Genomic DNA, 23,741 nt, shown 5'->3' with positions numbered 1-23,741 from the left:
AGATATTCTCACATCTAAGGTGGCATTGTTTGCTGATGATACTACCATTTATTCTTGTCGTGATAAGAAACCAACACCCTCTGATTGCCTGGAGGGGGCATTTGAGCTTGAAAAGGATCTCACTTATGCTACAGCATGGGGCTCACAGTGGCTGGTGAACTTTAATTCAGATAAAACCCAATTTTTTTCAGCCAATCGTTATCGCAATAATTTAGATCTTCCTATATTTATGAACGGTGATGTACTCGATGAGTCACCTACTCTTCATCTTCTAGGATTAACTCTTACTTCCAATCTTTCTTGGAAACCATATATCAAATCGGTTGCAAAATTAGCATCTGCTAAGGTTGCATCTCTTTATCGAGCTCGCCACTTTCTTACTTTGGATTCTATTCTCTACCTCTATAAATCTCAAATCCGGCCTTGTATGGAATACTGTTGCCATATCTGGGGCGGATCTTCTAATGATGCCCTTTCTCTTTTAGACAAGGTGCAAAAACGCATTGTAAACATAGTTGGACCTGCTCTTGCAGCCAACCTCAAACCATTATCACATCGTCGTAATGTTGCTTCTCTCTCTCTTTTCTACAAATACTATAATGGGCACTGCTCGAAAGAGCTAGCGTCTCTTGTGCCATCTACTAAAATTCATTCTCGTGTTACTCGTCATTCAATTAAGTGTCATCCTTTTTCTGTGACTGTTCCTAAGTGCTCCAAAAACGCTTATTCGTCTAGTTTTTTTCCTCGAACATCAGCTCTTTGGAATTCGCTTCCTTCGTCTTGCTTTCCTGATTCATATAATTTGCAATCTTTTAAATCGTCCGTCAATCGTTATCTTGCTCTACAATCTTCATCTTTTCTCTTACAGTAACTTCCAACTTTAATTAGTGGCTGCTTGCAGCCTTGTTGGAAGCGAAGATGTTTAAAAAAAAAAAAAAAAAAAAAAAAAAAAAAAAAAATGTTATTTTCATCATAATCTATATTGTTATGTTATTTTCATCATAATCTATATTGTTATGTTATTTTCATCATAATCTATATTGTTATGTTATTTTCATCATAATCTATATTGTTATGATATTTTCATCATAATCTATATTGTTATGTTATTTTCATCATAATCTATATTGTTATGTTATTTTCATCATAATCTATATTGTTATGTTATTTTCATCATTATCTATATTGTTATGTTATTTTCATCATAATCTATATTGTTATGTTATTTTCATCATAATCTATATTGTTATGTTGTATATTCAGGTATTTACTTTATAGTAGAACTGGTACTATTGTAAATTTCCTTGAACTGTTATTACTTATTTTGAAATATATTTGACTTGATCTGATTTCAAAAAAATTATTTAATAATTTTAGCTAAATACGAAAATCTAATTGAGATTCAAAAAAACAAACTTAAGCATCAACAAAAAATTAGTAAAAGTAATGCTAACTCAAGCAAAATACTTTCTATAATATTGATGAACGAAAAAAAATTAAATATAAGAATGATTTCTTTGGTGAATTTAGTAACTAATTTGTAAGCATTGGTCAGCTGATCTTGCATAAAAGTACAGAAAATTTATTTGAAAGTAAATTAATAAACTGCAATTAAATCAAGAAGTCGAAAAAATCTATAGAATTGCTCGCAAAAACAAAACAAAACAAAAAAAAAGAGTTATAAGGTACTGGTGATATCTCTTGTAAAGTAGTGTTACATATTTTCAGAGAAATACGTAACCTTGTCGTCAAAGTATTTAATTATGGCAAAAACTGTACTAGATAAATATCACTTATAAAAGGAATTGTAGCAGATAAATTAAAATTTTTAAAATCGTACTAATATATAAATCAAGAAAAACATTCTGAAACGACGAAAGAAACAACTACAGACTAATTCAATCCATTCTGTATTCTAAAAACCTCTTGTTGATCAAATATTATCAAAATTTTAGATAAAAACCAATGCGGTTTCTAAACGCGACGCTTGCATGCGATCCTTGATTATACGAATAAAATTAACAATTGATTAAACAAACAAAAAAAAATCGTATTGACTACTTTTTTTGACTTTTTGAATGCGACACTGTAGATCACAAAATTTTAATTTATGAAATGGAAAATAAAGATCTAAAAAAAAAAGATATAAAATGATTTAAAAAATAAACTTTAGAACAAACAACAGTGTGTTGATACAATTTTTAATTTAACTCGTTATTAATTACAAATAGAAACTCAAAGTTACTAAAAATATAGACGTAGTGTAATACTAAGGCGCCGGATTAGCACTGATTTATACGAATATTTTTATAAAAATTAAATTTAAAATGATTCATTATAGAAATTAACTTCAAAATGTGTTCTAAAAATTTGTATGCATTACCTCAACATTGTGATAAACTTTTTTTTATTATTACTTATAATAGAATTACTTAACTAAAATATACTTATTCATTCAACAAAATTGGAAAATTACTCTTTCGTAAATTTACAGCTTCAGAACGCAATAGGTTAATTTCAAGAGACTGAGCTCGTGTTAAATCCACCAATTTTCTTCTTGTTATTATTTCAATCATTTTTTTCTCCTTTTCTTTCTTATCAACTGTTTCGTCTTTTAAAAAAAAAATTATTTTTCTTAAAGAATTTCAAAAATAAGCAACTACGAAAATAGGATAATATATCCAAGTTACCATCTCCTTTGTTAACATTTCTTCTTTCTTCTACCGACACCGCTATTTCTTGAAGATCAATTTTTAAACAGTCGTTTGCATCAACTTTTTCTTTTATTTCTTGGCGAAGAGCTTTTACAACACGCTTTTTATCTTTAATGCTTCGCTGATGAATCTTTATATTAAAAAAAGATAATTGGTCAAATATTAATATAAAAAAAAACTAATTAGGCCTATTAAGGATGGAATATATTAAGAGTTTCTTGTGCATCTTATATTAATTTTTATAAGAAAGAGAATTCCAAACTTTGCAGTACAAAAATAACTTGAGCACTTTAAAATAAAATTTATATAAAACCTTTTTATACATTTCCAAAGTATTCTCAAGAGTATCTATCTCTTGCTGCTTGCTTAGCTTTTGATCTGTGTCACTTAGATACAATTGCAGTTCTTTTGTAACTTTAAGTAATTGCAAGTCATGAGCCACAGTCTGAAGGTCTTCTGCCTGCATAAGCATTTCCTTTAGCTGCCATTCCAACAGGTGAATGCCTTTTCTAAAATCCTTACTTTCACGCATGCTAGCTAACTTGGTTTGACCGAGCGCCTTAAAACACAATGCATTTACAACAAATTTATAAGATACATATATACAACTAAAGATTATTACTTTTTTGCATTAAGCAACCGTAACTCGTGTATAAAAATGTATAATGTGTTACTCTACTTATTTATTAATAAAATACCAAGTGAAAAATATATTTTCCACCAAATTCACTTATTCTTTAATGGAAAGTGAACATTAAACAAAAGCATATGTTATTTTTGGGCCTGCAAAACACATACATATGTGTGTATGTATGTATGTATGTATGTATGTATGTATGTATGTATGTATGTATGTATGTATGTATGTATGTATGTATGTATGTATGTATGTATGTATGTATGTATGAATGTATGTATGTATGTATGTATGTATGTATGTATGTATGTATGTATGTATGTATGTATGTATGTATGTATGTATGTATGTATGTATGTATACATAGATATGTATACATATGTATATATATATGTATATATATATAGATAGATAGATATAGGTATATAAAACCTTTATCGTGGAATTTAAATTCTCAACAACAGAGCGATGAACTAATATGCATTCTGTATAATCAGGAACCAAGTCACAACTGCCAACTTCTACTTGACCCTGCTTCAGTAACAACTGTACTTCAATGTTTAAATTGAACTGTAGTCTTTCATCTCGGATTCTACAAAATATAATTAAATTTTTCAAAAAGATATAATAAAGTTAACAACCTTTAATAGCATAACAATTGATTTAGATGTATTTTTTTAAAAAGTTGGCTGATGCATAGCTTTCTTGAGATTTAGGGATTCCCCTTAAACCCAAAAGTAAACTAAGTTTTTGAGCGTTACAACTAAATTGAAAATATATAAAAAAGAAAACTTTTTAACATTTTTGAATTAAATGTTATTGATCCATTTAGGTATTGAAATTAACCATTTAGACTTTTGTCTTTTAGCTTCAAACTTATGATTTATTAGGCTTAAAATTTTCTTAAAAGCATAAAAAATAGCTATAGTATGAACATACTACAGCTATAAGCTAACAAGGATAATAATCTTCACTAACTGTTTTTCATATTCAATAAAAAACTAAAAAGTTAACTTACTTTTGAATATTCTCAGATGTTTTTTCTATTCTAGACTTAAGTTCATTATCATACTCTTTTTTTTTCTGCAGGAAAGTATTTATCTGCGCTAACACTAAAGCTTTTGACTTTAACTATAAAAGTTTAAATAAAAAATTAATCAATAAAACATTTTATTAAAAATAATTTCAGAAAAGAAAACTTTTTGGAAAAAAATTAAAAAATGGACAGAGTCAACAATTTAAAAGAAAAATCTTTTAATAATTATTTAGCAAAAAAAAAAAAACTCACTTGTTGTTCTTTCTCAAACTTTCCTCTTCGTAATGTTACTAGCTTTGACCAGGTCTCAACTAAAATTTTCTCTGGTTTATTTTCTAATGAGTCTAGTCCGTTCAATGTATCTTCTACTGAGTGATGAACTGCATTTACTGCAAGTGAAGAGGGCACTCTTAATTCAAATCTGTTTTCCTCTGTCAAGGATATTTGATTATCAATTACCGCTTTTAAAGTTCTTTGCACTCTAAGTGTGAAATTTCACATTTTATATTCAAAGTTGTGGAACTTATAAGAATTAAAAAATATATTTAAAAAATTAAATAAACAAATTTTAATATTTTACATTAAAAATTTGTTTTTATCTCTTTAATTAAAGTGTGAGCGTGTGTTTACACTTGAATTATGACTTTAACTAACTTGTCTCTAATATGATGAACTTTTTCATAAAAATGAAACAAAATTTAGTCTCAAGTTTTTAGAAAAAACAAAAATAAAAAATTTAATTTGTAAATGTTTTTATGTTAAACAACATGCATGTATCAAACAACGTTTAAAAAAATCATATGTATTAATCCTTTTATAGTTTGTATCATTGTTTCATTGCTAAAAATTTTTCATGCTAAAGTTTTTCATGCTAATTGCTCTATCACTTTGATTGAAAATTTAGCAATCTGATTGCTTATTGCTTATCTCAAGTAAGGGTTATTTGTTTCCAGTAATTTTTCATTGATTTGAAAAACTTTTTTGCATGAGTACAATATTTCTGAAAAGTTCATGAAGTCATTTTCAATTTGAAAACTTTATATCAGCTTGATTTGTTCTTAAACAACTGATAATTGCAGGTTTGTTGATTTTTCTTTCTAAACTTTTTTTGAAGTTAGTTAACTGCTGCATTGTTTTTCTTAGTGTTGACACTGATTTTATCATCATAAAGAACATCATTTATAAATGTTCTTTATTGTTTTCCACAAATCGTATCAGAAATTTGTGCAATTCATACAGTAAAAACTTTAACGCCACCAACATTTAGACACAATGTGTTTTTTATTTTGGTTATCTTGTTCTTAAGTTCTATTACTTGTAGTCAAATTCTTTTTTTTGATAAATAAAATAAAGAATAAATTATTGCTTTTTTTGTGTGACTGCTGAAGTTGAACCTCATTTTTTAATTAAACCAAATATTACTAAAGTACTAGAATTTTTCTAGTATTTAATAATATCACTTTGTTTGTGTAACAAGCAAAGTGATGAAATAAGTGATATCACCGTAAGTGATAAGTAACACAAGTCATACTGATTTGACTACCACTACTAATGATATATTATAACTAAATAAGATAATAAAACTGAACTCAAACAAGACTGAAACAACAACTATTTAAACAAGGAGAAATTATTTGAAAGTAAACAAAAAAGTTAATGAACAAGAAAATGGTTGACAAAAAACATTATTATATGAGTCTGGAAAACCTTTATTTATGTTTGATGAATAAAGGTTTATTTGCAACTTTAAAAAAAATACAAATTTAATGAATGATGACAAATGAAATTTGTTTTGGTTAGAACAAGTAATGATAGCTTGTTTAAGCTACAGCAATAGTAGTATTAGAGGAAAATAGAAAAGCAACCTTAAGGTTGTCACTTTTTATTTTTCTCTATAATTATAACAATGAGATAGAGGCTCATGTTTGGCATCTAGAGCAGGTTCGGCCTTATTTACAATGTGTTTTTGGAAAAGGAGCATCATTTAAAGAACCAGTCAAAATATGACATACAATGATAGATAAAAAACTTATAGAGGCAGAGAATTAAATTAGGAGTAAAATAATGGCAAGCTCAATAAAGGCCACCTTAGCAGATGCTAAATTTGCAATAGTTGTATATATGATTTCCATGAGATACCACTAATTAAGAACATTTTGAGAAGACATAAAGTCGAGGACTCAGTAAGAATATTTTGATTCATAGAAAATAAAAATATCAACAAAATTTCAGTAATTGTTAGCAATTAACAATTTCTTGAATTTTGTTTGGTTTGAAATTCACCATTCCAAACCCCAAGCTGTCACAGAATCCATTCCAAGCCTCAAGCTGTCACGGAATCCATTTCAAGCCCCAAGATGCCACAGAATCCATTCCAAGCCTCAAGATGTCACAGAATCCATTCCAAGCCCCAAGCTATCACAAAATCCATTCCAAGCCTCAAGATATCACAGAATCCATTCCAAGCTCCAAGCTGTCACAAAACTTATTCCAAGCCCCAAGCTGTCACAGAAGAAAAATCGCATTCAACATTCAAAGCAATAAAAAAAAAAAGAAGATTTTTTGTGAAGACTGGAGTATATAGTTGCATAATCAGTAATTATCTTTAGAAGTAAGTCTGCAAGAAAGATCATTATAATAAATGAGAAATAAAATAAAGCAAAGGATGAAACCTCTTGGTACCCCAGAGGTTACTGGAAATGAAAAAAAAGAGCTGTCCTAGAACATCTTGTCTTAGATAATTTTAGAATGCTATAAAAATTTATAAACAGCTGTTGAAAGTTTAAGAATGGTCTGGAAAGTCATCAATTTATGATATAAACTTATAAAACTTTTTAGAAAAAAAATTAAGTTATAAACCTAGGTTGCATATATGTTGCAAGTTGTGTTCAAATCAACAGATAAAAAACAAGACGCTATGGCAAAAGGCAACTTCCACAAGGAAGAAGCATTCAGAGGAGTATACACTTGAGAAGACCAAACAGCTGCAAAGCAAGAAGCTTTCAATAAGTTATATAACAAAAAGAAATGAAGATCTTATGAAAGCTAACCTGAACCAAACCCTTTCAATGGATCATCCACAGACAGACCAGATCTGTGCGCTGCATTGACACAGCCTAGACTGCCAACAACAAGAATTTGGATTAGCAAATTTGATTAGCATATATGATTAGCAAATTGGATTAGCATATTTGGATTAGCAAAGAACAATCAGATCCAACCATTGTCAACACCACTACCACCACGCCAACTAAGATGGTTGCCTGTAAATCAAACCAGCAATGCATAAGCCAACTAAATCATCTGCAATCAAAGAAAATTAAAAAAACAATTTATAAACTGCATAGAAAACTTAACTTTTGAGCAAATAATCCTCATTTGCTAAACAAAGCCCAACGAGATAAACTAATTGTAAGAATTGATAATGAGATAGCAGAAAAGAAACCACATCTGCTTTGCTTCACTGAGACCTGGTTTGATCAATTGTCAGGAACTCGACTTCCTGGCTACCGACTCCATAACAAAAACTGGGGAAGCAGAGAAGGTGGGGAAGCAGAGAAGGTGGTGTAGCCATCTACATAAAAGATGATATTCCAGCAAATGAAATAAAAGTGAAAAAACTCAACAGGTATCAAACAAGTATGGCAAATGGTAGGCAATGAATCTCATTAGTCTACATATACCATCCATACAATAATGACATGGAAGTTCTAAAACAAATCATCAAAACAATTGATTCAGCAAAGCAAAGCTTGTCAACAATAAGTCGCTATTCTGTCCTAATCTACAGCAATTTAAATTTCAGCCATACAACGTGTGAAGTAGTTTAGACATTTGGAGGCGCATCAATGGTTGCACATATACAAAACAAACATCCAACTGATGTTAAATTTCAGCAATGTTTAAACAAAAATTTTCTCATACAAATGGTCACTTTTCCCATTCACCGCAGAAATAGAGAAGAGAGACCACCATGCACACATGAAGGTAACTTGCTTGGCTACACACCAGCAGGAGAAGACCACTGCTTTCTCATTGGCTCATTTGCTACAAATAGCACTTCTGTTAAAGAAGAACAGAAAAGATTCATCTGGAGCAGGGCAAACTATAAAGCAATCTCAACACTAATCACATCCAATGACTGGGAGACAATTTTCAACTCTAGTTCAGTAAACAATAATTATCAGATACTTGTTGACAAAATCAAAACCCTACACATACCTTCCACTAAAACACTGTTCAAGCAACAAAAACAACCATGAGATACACCAGAAGTTAAAAAAGCAGTAGAAAAGTAACTTTTGGCGCAAATATCTTGCAACTGGTAGATAAACTCGCATAGAGATTTGAGAAGAGCATAAGGCAGCCTGCAATAGCTAAGATCAGCTATCAAACATGACTTCTATATTAAAAATGGAAGCCAAAGAAAATGCTCAAACTACAGATCAGTTTCTCTTATTGGTACCCTGTAAAATAATGAAAAGTTTTATACACAAAAATCATGAAACATTGCCTTAAAAATAGGCTCTTCACAAAATCTCAACATGGATTTCTTCCAAGACGCGACTGTACAACTAATTTACTAGAGGCACGTGACATCTTAACAGAAGCACTTTTTCAAAACTGTTAAAGCTTTCAACAAAGTACCTCACCAGCGTTGTCTTCTAAAACTTAAAGCATATGGCATACATGGTGCACTCCTGGAATGGATGACAGACTGGTTAAAAAAACAAAAACAGAGAGTGGTTATAAGCAATAGCAAGTCTCAATGGGTAAATATTATTAGTGAAGTTCCACAAGGTTCAGTGTTAGAGCCACTTCTTTTTCTGATATATATATAAACAACCTTCCTGATAACATGGTGCATCATATAAAGATCTACCTCAATGACTGTAATATCTTAGAGGTCGTCAAAACAGAAGATTATGCAATAAAAGTACAACTAGACATAGATCATGCAGTCGATTGGTCCGAGAAGTGGAAGTCATTCATGCTGGTCACTCAAATAAGTCAGCGTGCTTTTACTCAATGCTTGATATAGACAACAATCAAATAGAACTTGGAACAGCAACTGCTGAATATGACTTAGGTATACTGACATCAAACAACTTAAAAGTTAAGCATCAAGTAGAAGCTGCAGCAGCTAGATCAAATCAAGTATTTGGCAGACTAAAAAAAATCGTTTTGCACTAGAGGAATTATGTTATGGAGGGCGCTCTACACAACATACATTAGACCTCATCTCGAGTATGCTATTCAAGCAAGCCTGGTCTCCTCACCTAAAAAGTGATATAAAAACACTTGAATGCATTCAACGAAAGCAACCAAAACTATAAGTAAAATAAAGCATACAAATTATGAGGATAGGCTAGCCATACTCAATCTTACCATTCTAGAAGAGTGACGAAAAAGGGCTGACCTGATTCAGCAGTATAAAATTACAAATGAAATAGAAAAAGTTGACTTCGTAGTTTTGCAAGTATATACACAATTATTATCAGAGTATAATCTGCACGGACATAATAATATAATATAGCAAAATAATCAGGTTAATAGTCAACAACTGGAATGGGCTACCAGTGAGCATAGTCAATGCAAACTCAATTAACATTTTAAAAAGTCGATTGGATGCATTTTTAATGGTAACATTGTGTGTTAATTATGCCATCATAAAGGTGCCTGGTGCTGCACTACTTCATCAAAGTTTACAGCTAAAACTTTATTTTTATATAATCGTTTTGCTTGTTAAACTTGGATTTATGAGTAAACAAATTCAAAATCAAATTCATGTGTATATGATAACTGTGTTTATATGAAGCATAAAATGATTCATATTTAATTTAATAATTACTTAAATCTGTAATAACTAATTATTTTCTAACTAAAAACACATAAGAGTTATATCAAATTATACAATACTTACTGTGGTCTTTTTTTAAAAAGTTTGTACAAAAAATCAACAGTGAATTGATCAAGTTCTGGGAACTCTTTCCGAAATGTCTTATCCAAATATTTGTCTTCTGAAACTAAACTTTCATATGACATTCTTAAAGTATCCAATTCAGTTTGAACTTTTGAGATAAAGCTAGAACTAAGCTGCTTTTCTTCTTTTAACTGAATAAGTTCGTTTAACAAATTATGCTCTTTAGCTTCCATTTCATCACCGATAGAAATCGATGCTGCTAAGCGCATCATTTTTAACTCTTCCTAAAATGTAAAACTTATTTGTAATTAAGTTTGTAATGATTTAAACAGTATTTAATATTATTTATTTTTATCAATTTAATAGTCTTAAAAATTAAAAGAATTTTAAACTAAAAAAATATATATTCCACAAATATATAACACAAAGTGCTCTAATTTGCCACCGATGTAGAATAAAATACCATTAAAGCTATTATTTGACATTTAAAAAAAATCTTATTTATAACGTTCTGTAGCTTTACTCAAATTGACACCTGTAACATTGCGTAACAAAATGCTGTTTTTGATTAGCAAAGAAGTAACTATTATAAATATAAAAATATATATTATAATAAATATAAGAGTAATTCAAAAAATGAAACAAAAGTAAAACAAAAATAAAAAAAGTATATTGTCGCAAGGGTTTGACAAGGTTCTAACTGACATTTTTGCCAAAATTGACTTTGACATTTTATTAGACTATTTAAATCATGATGAACAAAATAAACTGAAATTTACAGTGATATAGCGTAAAACAAGCAAACTGCTAATGTGCTAAAGTTCTATCTGCAACTTTAATTAACTAATATTTAGCTTGACAAGGTTCTAACTAACAATAACAGCATAATCTCTTGCTGGTTTTTGTTAACTAATTATAATGGTAAAGAATTTTATACCCATCAAAAATCAGGTAAAAAATAGGTCTGAAAATCATCACAAAGTGCTCTAATTTGCCACCGATGTAGAATAAAATACCATTAAAGCTATTATTTGACATTTAAAAAAAATCTTATTTATAACGTTCTGTAGCTTTACTCAAATTGACACCTGTAACATTGCGAAACAAAATACTGTTTTTGATTAGCATAGAAATAACTATTATAATTCAGAACAATTTTTTTTTTTTTTTTGAGCTAAAATTATTTTTTAATTTTAAAATAATGATGTTTTTGCATTAATAAATTTACAAACTTACCGCAGTCAATGTAAATACAATTTTCTGTGCCATTCCCTTACGGTAAGTTGATCTAACTATATTTTGCAGTGCCTATCCCCAAAAGTAAGTCAATACTTGTTCATTTTTCTTCACTTATCTACAACGGTTAGACAATAACGAGTGATGTGAAAGTTATCGGACAAATCCTAATTTCATTACTTGAGCATAATAATTAGTTTGTGTGGTTTTATGCGTAGACATAAACATTCTATAAAATTTTTTTCAATTATTTAAAATGAGGTTAAATGCAGCTGAACGAGAATCTTTTCGAAAGCGACTAAAAATGTTTTTTGTAAATAAACCTAATATTAAAAAAAAAAAATCATAAATCATTTTGAAAAGGAAGGATTTGCTCGAAGTACAATATATGATAACCTAAAACGACTTGAAACTGTTCAATCGTTTTCTGATAAAAAGTACCCTGGTCGTCCAACATCCTGGACTAGAGAAAAGAAAGCCGAATTAACAAGACTTGTCAACAATCGAAAAGGGGTCAGTCAGAGAAAAATAGGTATTAAATTCGGTGTAAATCAATCGACAATTGGTCGTCAGTTAAAAAAAATGAATATTAAATATAGAAAACGTGAAAAGACTCCAAAATACACTACAGAACAACAAACAAAGGCAAAGAAAAGAAGCAGGAAACTAGTTAATCAACTCTATAACACAAAATCGCTTCTAGTTATCGATGACAAAAAATACTTTTGTTTTGCAGGGGACAACATGCCTGGAAATTCTGGATACTACACAAACAATAAAAAGACATGCCCAGAAAGTGTTCGTTTTATAGGGAAAGAGATATTTCCAAAAAAATTATTAATGTGGATAGCCATATCTGACCGTGGTATGTCCGAGCCATTGTTTCGCACTTCCAAGGCTGTAGCGATCAATTCATCAATCTATATTAATGAATATTTAGAAAAACAACTTCTTCCATTTATTCACAAGTATTATGGAGAATTTAACTATTTATTTTGGCCAGATTTAGCAAGTTCTCATTATTCTAAAGATTCTCTAAATTGGATGGACCAATATGTCTATTACATAAAGAATCCAATCCCCCAAATGTGCCTCAAGCACGACCAATTGAAAATTTTTGGGGACATTTGGCACAGAAAGTTTACGAAGGAGATTGGCAAGCTATAACAGAGCAAGTTTTGATTGATCGCATTAAACTAAAACTACAAGAAATTGATTTAAACTTTTTACAGTCGCATATGAAAGGCGTCAGAGCAAAATTGAGATCAATTGCAGATGGTGGTGTTTTTTCATATAAAAATAATATATTTTTATTAAAAGATAAATGCTTTATTTAAAAAAAATATAATAGTAGTTTGTTTTTTTATTTATAAATAAGTTATTGACATTTTTATTTTGTCCGATAACTTCCGCATATATATATATTCACCCGTTATATGTGCACTTTGAATCTTCGATGTTACAAAGTAACTTATTTTAACTTATTAAATCAAATTTAACAGTAATATTAAAATTTAAACAACTTGTAATAAAACGTTTTTGTAGCAATAATGAAAACCAGGCTGTGTAGAAAAAAAAGATTAAAAAAATAAATTTGAACAGAATTTTTCTGAAAGTTTTTTTTAAAGTTTGAAAGTAAAAAAAAAGACAATTTGAAAAGTATTAATTTTTATTTTAAGTAAAATTTCAACAGAAAATGGAAAGAGTAGTATTTGATATCAAAATCAGTTATGATAGTGACTTTGTAGCTCCAACCAGTGAAAGCGGAAAAGACTACTATGATTTAAGTACACGGTTAGAAGTATAACTTTTTTGTGTGACTTTGGCCATACATTTACATATTAAAATAAATTTATAAGCTTCGGAATAGTTGTTTAAAAAGATTTTTACTTTTTAATATGTGTAAACAGAAAGAAGAGGCGTTTTAATTTAACCAGAACTACACTAGATTCTAAACGAAATATTGTAGAAGAAGCTTCTGAAAACAATGCCAATAATGTTTATGTAGCACAGACTGAAAAAAATTCTGAGATAGACATGAACGTACAACCTACGAATGATGCTGAATTAGTGATAAGCAAGTAAGCAAAATATGTAGTGTTCTCCCTTGATCATCCTCTAAATCTTAAAACATTTATTTATTTATTTATGGTTTATTTTTGTCATAAAAATTTCATCTAAAAAGTGATTTTGATATTAAAATCTACTATTATACACAAAGTGAACCATTTTTAACCATTAAGAATGAAGTAATCAATTAGTATATAATAGTATACTAGAGATATTATTATAATAATAATATAAGTTATAATACTCTTCTAGGGATCACATTCAACAAACGCTTAAGAAAAAACTCCAAAAACGAATATCTAAACCTGGGGATGTAATAAAAAAAAAAAGGCATACCAAGCTGGTAAAAAGTTATACAAGTTGAAGAGGAAAACAACTACTAAATAACATCATTCAAACAAACAAAAAAAAGTCTTGCAAGCTCTAAGTACTAATGTGCTAAGAAAATATCAGAAGATAAGCAAAGCGATATTTTTTTTTATCATTTTATGCCTTAAATTCTGCTACTGAAAAGAGGCATTTCTTTATTAATTTGACTAATCGCATAACCATTGTTAGACCAAAAAGAAACCACTAAAAAAACAATGATAGTGATACTGCAAATAAAGAAACTGACGGAAGTACGCCTTCATGACGGAAGTACGCCTATAGATATTTTTTTCACATAAAAGGAGAAAAAGTCTGTGTTTGCAAAACATTCTACCGAACTACATTGTCAATTTCACAAAAACCAGTTTACACAGCTCACAACATCAAAGATGATAAAGCAAATAATCCTGCCCAAGATCTACAAGGTAATATCATGAAAGGCAAACGTACACCGCACAGTGATGCCAAGTCAGCTAGGGATCATATAAAATCTTTTCTAACAGTTGAGTTACATTATTTTTGTGTAAGTACCAATAGAGAATACCTTGAGTCATACCTTAATGTTTCAAAAATGTATAATCTTTACAAAGAGAAATGTATAAACGTAAATATTGAGCCAGTAAAAAAATCTATGTACTACCATATTTTCTCCACTGAATTCAATCTTGGTTTTCACATTCCCAAAAAGGATAGATGCAACCTCTGTAAGAAGTTTAAAGTTGCTGAAAACACTGATACTATGTCTGAAAAATTAAGAGAAGACTTTAAAAGACATCAAAAGATAAAAATGTTCTGGTTTTACTTTTTGACCTTCGAAATGTAATTTTGCATGCAGAAATTAGTTCTATTTTTATCTGAGAAAGCTAAGTGTATAATTTGACAGCTTATTTTTCAACAACCAAAAAAGTGTACTGTGCATTATGGACTGAATCAATGTCGGGAACAAGCGGCAATGATATTGCCAGTGTCTTTTGCAAAATTTTGAGTGATGTAGCAGAGGAAAACAACATAAGTGACTTAATTACTTGGTCTGACTCCTGCGTTCCTCAAAATCGGAACAGTATTTTATCAAACGCTGTGTTACATTTCTTAAGAGACAATCCTAACATCAACTCAATCACTATGAAATATTCCCTTCCAGGTCATTCATGCATCCAAGAGGTGGATCATGCCCATAACGAAATTGAAAAGCTCATGAGGAAAACTGGTTTGTATAGTCCAATTGAATTGATAAGGATAATGAAACAAGTTAACAGAAATAATCCTTATCGTATCAGTTAAATGAAACCACATGACTTCAAGGACTATTCAGTAACAGCGAAGCTGTTTAATTACAAGTCAGTTCCATTCTCTAACGTTGCTGTTCTAAAATTTACTCAAACATCTCACATTATACATTTTAAATCTAGCCATGATCGCAATGAACCTATGAACTGTGCAAATGTCAAGTTCAATGAAAAACCTAACAGAAAGAATGCAGCAACAAGTCTATCAACTTCCACTGTTTTGAATGTAAAACCAAAGGTTCACAATTGTACAAAGGAACTTGCACACTTAAAAAAAAAGATATAAAGCTGCATTTCTGTTTATGCCTCTCATGGACAGGGATTACCATTAAGTTGTTCTTCACCTATAAAATAAACATGAAAAACTTTTAAGGGTTGTACTTAATGTATTGGTTTTAAAATGTACCAAAAAAATGTAGTACAAAAAAAAAAAGAGTAAACAAAATGGTGTAACTTTGTTTTGTGACTGAAACAATAATCTAACTTATGAAAACTTGCTTTTTATTATATTATTGTTTCAGTTACAAAATTTAAAGTAACTTACTGCTTCAGTCACAAAATTTCAAACTAACTAACATGTTTCTAACTACCATTATAACAGCAGTTAGAACCTTGTCATAGTGAGAATATGTTTATTTCACTATGATAAGGTTCTAATTGCATTTTGGGGTATTCATTTTTCTATGAAGAGTTAAACATTTTTTAATAAAGATAGTAATAGTATAATAAATACTTATAGCAAATGCATATGTTATCATGAGTAAAAAATATCATCAATGGATTTTAATAATTTTTGATGGTAGGAACATAACAATTTTTAAAATCGATTTACTCAAAACTACTCCCGGATCAATTAGAACCTTGTCAAACCAACGCGACAATATATTGAGTGAAAAAAATTTTTAAAAATTAAAAAAAAAAACAATATATTTTTTTGAATTTAATATTTTAAAAAAAGACTAAAAAAAAAATTGACTAACTAAAAACTCTATTTGCTTATATACTTCCATTAAAATCAAAACCTATTAAAAATTGTTGGATTAGAAAAATATTATTTAAAACAAAATTGACTTGAATATTAATGGTGAAAAGAACCTTAAATACACAGGCTAGACATCCACTTAATGTTTGGAACCTGTGTTAATAAACGATGTAAATCTTCTTGCCCCCGCTTTTCATTCACAGCAGACGGCTGCTGTCTCCCTATCAATTTTTAGCAGCAAAATGTTCTTTCTTCCGCCACCAGTGGCTTCTGCCTTTCTATTGGCGACCACAGCCAGAGTTCTTTTTTGGAGGCTGTGCCAAATGTTTTGGAGGCTGATGCCAATAGAGAGGTGGAAGCCAATGGTAGCGGCCTCCAGAAGAAATTTTTGAGGTAAATTCGGAGGCTGCCTCCAATGACTTCTGTCTCCTAACCAACTGCAGCTGTCAAATTGGAGGCAGAAATATTTGCCTCCCGTCGGCGGATGTAATGAAAAATAATTCCTCGTTTGTTTTAAAGCAATTAAATATTAACTAGAAACAAATGTTAAATACTCGACATCAAGTTTCATTTTATATGATTGTTTGCAAAAATTTTGAGTATTTAAAAAAATTCTAATTTTTGTTTTAAACTAATAAATCTAGTAGAATAAATTAGTATTTTAATTATACAAAACAAAAGTTAAAAGTTGGAAATTTTACTTCTATGCAATTGGCGAATAAATCTTTTTGACAAAAAAAAACTATAATAAGTAATTAAATTAACTGATTTTGGTAAAATTTTTTAGAATAAGTCGACATGCTAAAATTTTTATCTATTTTATCATTTAACATAACGTTAAATACTTATTTTTAATAATTGGGTATTGTAAAAGTTATTAAAAAAAAATCTGTAAATGTTTATTAAAAATTTGCGACCACGCTGTATTACGCTAGTAGTTTTGCCAAATTACAACAACAATAACAAAAAAATTATTATAAACTTACTCTAATAAAATTAATAAATTGACTCTACTTTTAAAACGTTTGAAAATTTAAAACGCTTAAATGTTTAAAAAAGTAGAATTGAAAATTGAATTTATAAAGTTTTAAAATATTTAAATTGAGTTTATTAAATATTTTGATTGCTTCAGCAATGTTTCTTGTTGTACGTTTAAAGTTATAAAATGTTTGCAAGCATTATTTGTATATTTGCGCGTTCGAATAATTTTTTTCTTACTTGTATGCCCTTATTTGTACATAAATTATAACCGTTTATTTAGGCTATTTTATCAAAAAATCCACTGTAATTTAACTTAGTAACTTTTAATATAAATTAGATTAATTTATTAACCACTAACTAAATCCTATTTAAAAAAAGATTGAAATGATTTTAGTTTAAAGATGCCTGCCAAAGCCTAAACCCTCTATCAGTCAATCTATGCACACTACACTGTGACTACGGCTATATTAGTCAATGTATGTGTGTGTATGTATTCTAAGAAACTTTAAAAAATAAAAGCAAAGATATTTTTAATAAACATTAATTATAGGAAAAACAGTAATGTAAAAGTTAAGACGCAAAAAATAACTTTATTTTTTGGTTTTTAAAAAAGTTGAGTCTAAAAAAAACGTATCCATAACATATCGATAATTATTATTCATAATGATAATTTTTATATTTATAATACAAATAAAAACTATTATTATTAATGTTATTCATAAATATAATATGCACAATACTTATAATTTTTAAACAAAGTATTTTACGATGATTTTAAAAATCTTGGAACAAGAGTGCAAAAATAAATCTATTTAGGTTGCTACAGCATTACCGTAGCAACCTAAATAGGTTTATAGTATTCTTTTCATATATAGCAAGTTTTTCAAACATGTCTGATACCATAATATACATTCTACTTAAGGTCTTTTAAGATAAGCAAAAATTGCATCATATTTAGGCGCTCATGTATTTTTTATGAATTTTCTTATTTCAGAAAGAGTGGCTTCAAACAGCTAAGTAACACCTTTAGCAGCTAATCGGCAAACGTGCGCTCCACAAAATATCTTGGTGCAGATTGTATCAGTGTTGTTTTCTAATAGATTTAACCTTCTCCTATGTTCTAGAGTTTGCGATTGTCTTTCGTTTTCGTCAGCTGTATTTTGGGAATTATCAACAACAACTTTGTCTTTGAGATTGACTCGATCAAGCAAATCAAAATCTTCAAAATCAAACTTTGGTGCTTCCTCGACAAACTTATTACAAATAATCATTTGATTTTGCATTTCTTTGATTCTATTAGAAGCTTTGATCATGTTCTTACTTTGATCTAAACAAGTTGAGTAAATATCGTCTACTCCTTTGCCTACTTTTGCAAGCATAGTAAGCAGCTGGTCAGCTAAAACCGTCCCAAATTGTCGTCCATGCTGAGTCAGCATTCCAAAGTTCAATCATATAATTTTCTGTTTTTTGTAAACCAAATACTTCCACGAAAAACATTTGTATTAAGACGAGACGCTGAATCAAATATTAATTATGGATATACATTTTCTATATCTTTTCCAATAATTTCATAAATTTTAGCAGCTTTAAGAATAAATTCTTTCACTTTCTGACAATTCCATGTGACACCATAATCTTGAAAAGCTTTTCTAATTATTTCATTCTTCCCCATGTCATCAGCAACCGTCATTGGCAAATTTCTCATTAGAATTGACTTTATAAAATCTCTTAATGTATAGTTAATATCAAAGCCATACTTAACCGTTCTTCGTGAAACAAAAATAGTAACTTTTTCAACATTATCATGATTTTTGTTTTGAACTCTTTTTCTTTCAAAAATTCCAAGTTCTATGGCAATATCCTTGTGCTTTGAATGCAAATGATTTTTGAGGTAAGAAACATTACCAGCAAGAATTAAGTTTTTTTTCTATGCACACTTTGCATTTCTGTTTCTTATTTTCAGTCACTTCAAAATATTCTTTAACTCATTCGTTTTGCATTTTACTCTATATGCAGCTTAAATTCTTGTAAACAAATTCTCAGAAAAAAAGTCACTTTTTTGAAAAAGTTATCCTTATTACTTGTTATGAATAACGTTATCTATAGTTATAGACAAATTAATGTAATTGATAAAGGTTGCATAATAATATACATCCCATATAATCTTAATTATCAATTAAAATTAATTTAAAATCTAAAGCACTTATAATTGTATTTAGTTGTGAATATGACACGGTTTGTTAACGGTATATCCAAATATTTACGGTATATCAAACATTTCAAGTTTGGAGTCAAGTAACAAAAAAACAGTATTAATTCAATACTTTTAAACATTTTAAAGATTGCTGTTTGTTTCAACCAGTTTACAAAAAGCAGGTAGTATTTATTCAATGCTATTAAGTCAATAGTATTAACAAAATACAACGTGGTCGCAAAATACATTTTTACATGGGAAGTTAAAATCTCAAGAAAGTAAAAAATTAAAACAAGTTTTTTACTGTTGAATAAAAATAGGTGAAAAATAGTGAAAAAAAAGTGATGAAAAAAAAAAAAGGTGAATAAAAATATAAAATTTTTTACTGGGTAATAAAAATTTACCATTATTAAAAAACAGAGTAGTAAAAATCTCATACTACACCGGAATTTTAAGAATTAAAAAATTTTTTATACATTTTAAAAAGAAGAGTTTATAACAAGTAATTAAATATATGTCAGTTAGGATCAAAAAATATTTTTGTTACAAAATTTTTGCTTGAAGTGGGTGTTAGTTCTGCAATTCTTTACTTCAATGGTCTTAAAAAATTTATTAATTTCCCTAATGTAAAATTTGACTTAAAAAGTTTATTGGCGTTTCATCAAAAAGATGCAAATCGTTTAAAAATTATGCTTAAAAATAATGATGACAAAGTTAAAAAAAGAATATCATGCTTATTATACTTAGCAGACAATTTCAAAGTTTAAGCATTACTATAACTTCAAAAATTGTGTAGTTATGAAAGCTTTATTTTAACGTAATTTTGACAATTTTGAGCCACATATTTAGCAATTTTTGTAAAAGATCTGAACTTTTTTTTTTTTTTTTTGTGGTCATCCTCCTTAAATTATTGATTTTAATCATTTAAAAATAATTGTAAAAATAACTGTAAAAATAATTGAAAAATACTACATTCATAAAAAATTAACAAATTTAGTTTAACTTGATGTCAGCTTGAATTATGTTTTTTCCAATAATAAAAACTTTTACAAAAGTTAAACTTTTTTTTGAAAATCAATTTTTTTGCAACCAAATTTTTAGCTTGTATTCATATGAAGAGTTTTTACCCCTCCTTAGTGGGAACCCGATGATTCATAGGTGAGACTTCGCCTAGGCAGGATAATAATTTAAAATACGAACGCAATATAAAAATTTTATGAGTTTTAAAGGAGAGGCTAGATCTCAGTGGCTCTTTTTATCCCAGTTAGGCAGGATGATTTTTATTCGTATGCACAGCCCCTAAAGCGCGTTTTTCATTTTCAATTCTGTAGCAAAAATTTTTACTATCAATAAAAAATTTTTACTATCAATAAAAAATTTTTTTTGTTAAAGTTTGGATTATTGGAAAAAATTCAATTCAAACCAACATCGAAATAAATTAATTTTATTAATTTTTAATAATATTAAAAGATGTTTTTTTCAAATATTTTTATAATATATAATGACTAAAATTAATAATTTAATGTTATGGTCCAAAAAAAAAAGTTTTAGCGTGACATAAGGGCGACAAAATATCAAACATTAATCAAAAACTGACAACTTAATTATTTGTCATAAACTTTTTTTTTTGACTTTTTTGCTTAAGGCATGTAAACAAAATTTTTAATTTCTAACATTTGTTTTGAAATAAAAATTACTAATTTATTCAATAGTCCTAGAAAAACAACCTCTCTGACAAAATTATTTTAAATAGTCAACAAATTATATAAAACAAAACTTTGATGTTAAGTAATTAACATTTGTTTCTAGTTAATATTTAATTGCTTTAAAGCAAACAAGCAATTATTTTTCATTACATCGACGGGAGGCAAATATTTCTCCCTCCAATTTGACAGATGTAGCCAGTTAGGAAGCAGAAGCCCTTGGAGACAGCCTTCAAATAGATTTGCCTCCAAAATTTCTTCTGGAGGCGGCCACCATTGGCTTCCACCTCTCTAATGGTAACGGCCTCCAAAAATTTTGCCTACAAAAAAGAACTCTGGCTGTGGCGGCCAATAGAAAGGCGGAAGCTACTGGAGGCGGAAAAAAGAACATTTTGCCGCTAAAAATTGATCAGGAGGCCGTCAACAGCTTCTGTCTTCCTAAAAAGTCAGCCTTTTGGCAGAAAATTACTTTGCCGCTGGGCGATATTATTAACTCTGTTTGGAACAGCTTGATTCTTAAACTTCGATATGTTGCAAAATAAAAATATTTAGTGAAGCTGGCCATTTTTGATCAATATGTTAATCACAAAAGTATTTTGTTTCATTTAAAAGAACCAATGTTTGTAAAAATAAATAAATTAAAAATTGATAGAGAATTGAATATATATGATCTAATGGGTGATGCATAAGTTGTAGGACGAAATAAAAGCTTAAATATCTTATTAACAAATAAAATTAAATCTATTAAGAAATAAAGTGTTTATTTGTGAATAAAAATTATTTTATATGTGAAAAAAATCATCTGCAATAGATCTCAACTTTGCTTTGACTTCTTTAATGACTTAATTAAAATTAGTTAAATAATTGACATAAGCAAGTGTAAAAAAATTAAAATAACTTTTTTTTAGTTTTAATTTGATTTGATTAATCAAGATTTTCTCATTTGAAGCTTTTGGTGGCCAAATTCCGCCAAAAGTTTTAACTTCATCCATTTAATAATTTACAAAATTATTAAATGTTTAAAAATAAACATTTAATAATTTTGTAAACTATTAAATGTTTATTTTTTTTAAAAAATGAACACTTAATAATTTTTTGTGCATATGTATCATACAACATGATTGTTTAATTAGCTAGAAAAATTAAAATTTGTCTGATAACTTATACACCATCCATTACATATGTAAAGATGTAACTATAATGTGATGTAAATTAAATGTCTGATAACTTATACACCATCCATTACATATGTAAAGATGTAATTATAATGTGATGTAAATTAAATGTTTGATAACTTATACACCATCCATTACATATGTAAAGATGTAATTATAATGTGATGTAAATTAAATGTCTGATAACTTATAAACCATCCATTACATATGTAAAGATGTAATTATATGTGATGTAAATTAAATGTCTGATAACTTATACACCACCAATTGTGTATGTAAATAAAGTATGAAAAATAAAGTTTTTTTAATTTTGCTCAAACACATTTTATAATAATTCAAAAAGTAACAACAGTTCAAAAAAAAAAATCACTAGGTAACCTCAATCAAAGTAAAATCACTAGGTAACTTCAGTCAAAGTAAAATAGTTTTGCTAATCCCTACCAATCTAATGTTATTTGTCTGTTACAGCTTTTGTTATTACAAGTTTTTTCTTAATTAAAACAACTTTTCTTAATTAAAACAAGTATTTCTTAATTAAAATCATATAAATAATTGTTCATGTTGTAATGACATAGTGCATACTTCTGAAAACTGAATGCATCTTCATTTAATTTTATTTTTTTCCCCTAAATCTTTTTAGGTTGATGCAAGCATATGTTTTAGATTTAGATTTATTCTCGTATTTCTTTAAATTAGAATTTAAATTAATGCTATTTTTTGTCTTATGATTGAGGAAAATGGAGGTAACATCACTTTTTCCCCTTCCATTGCTTAATTTTGTCTCTCAAATACATTTACATTGACCTAGAAAACTTACTTGAGCAACAGCCATGTCTGCTTTTATTTTGTATTGAAATAATTGCTGAAGTTTTTCATCGAAATTGCTGCTTGTCTCTTGGTTTAAAGTTTGAAGTTTTTTAAACTCTGCTTCTAATATTTTCTTGTATTTATCACGTTCCTCTTGCAACTAAATATAACAAAGTTATAAAGTATAAGAATCTTTTTTATTTTCAGTTTGTAACAATTTGTAACACTAGGGTTGAAAATTTCCAGGAAATTTTCAACTTGGGAAATTTTCAGAATATTTTGGAAATTTTGTAAATTTTCAAAAAAAGATAAGTCATTTTAAAATTAATCGGTAAAATTTTATGTCTTATATAGGCAGTTGTTATGGACAATTTTAAGGTAAAATATAGTGAAGCAGATCATACAAATTTTAGAAAACCCCCTTTGAAAAATACTTTTTTGGTATTTTGTTGAGTTTTTTTGTTATAACTATAAGTAGCAACTATGATAATTTGTTTTCAAAATTTTCTTAATTACAACAAAAAAAAATTTTAATTTTGTTATTTTATCTGTTATTTGCTAAGCATATTGATGTTCATTGTCGTATTTGTCAATATCTACTAAATTGGGCTACAAATTACTGAAAACT

At 28.4% G+C, this 23,741-nt stretch overlaps 1 protein-coding gene across 3 annotated transcripts in view; it reads right to left on the bottom strand.

The window, feature by feature from the left end:
• Window positions 1-2,427: 2,427 nt before the first annotated feature.
• Window positions 2,428-23,741, bottom strand: part of LOC100214557 (cilia- and flagella-associated protein 43) — a 79,098-nt gene continuing 57,784 nt past the window's right edge. For all 3 annotated transcript variants that reach the window (XM_065793629.1, XM_065793632.1, XM_065793630.1), the window contains 8 exons: window positions 23,124-23,273; window positions 10,311-10,594; window positions 4,640-4,868; window positions 4,370-4,482; window positions 3,784-3,943; window positions 3,028-3,273; window positions 2,691-2,844; window positions 2,428-2,611 (listed from right to left, as the gene is read on the bottom strand). In XM_065793629.1, the coding sequence (XP_065649701.1) occupies window positions 2,448-2,611; window positions 2,691-2,844; window positions 3,028-3,273; window positions 3,784-3,943; window positions 4,370-4,482; window positions 4,640-4,868; window positions 10,311-10,594; window positions 23,124-23,273 (1,500 nt within the window). In that variant the 3' untranslated portion in view covers window positions 2,428-2,447. The remainder of the gene's footprint in view (window positions 2,612-2,690; window positions 2,845-3,027; window positions 3,274-3,783; window positions 3,944-4,369; window positions 4,483-4,639; window positions 4,869-10,310; window positions 10,595-23,123; window positions 23,274-23,741) is intronic.

The sequence above is a fragment of the Hydra vulgaris genome, chromosome 03 (assembly GCF_038396675.1).
Source record: "Hydra vulgaris chromosome 03, alternate assembly HydraT2T_AEP".
NCBI classification, from domain to species: domain Eukaryota; kingdom Metazoa; phylum Cnidaria; class Hydrozoa; order Anthoathecata; family Hydridae; genus Hydra; species Hydra vulgaris.
The sequence above is the reverse complement of the archived record's forward strand: the minus strand, read 5'-3'. Positions and strand labels throughout refer to the sequence as shown.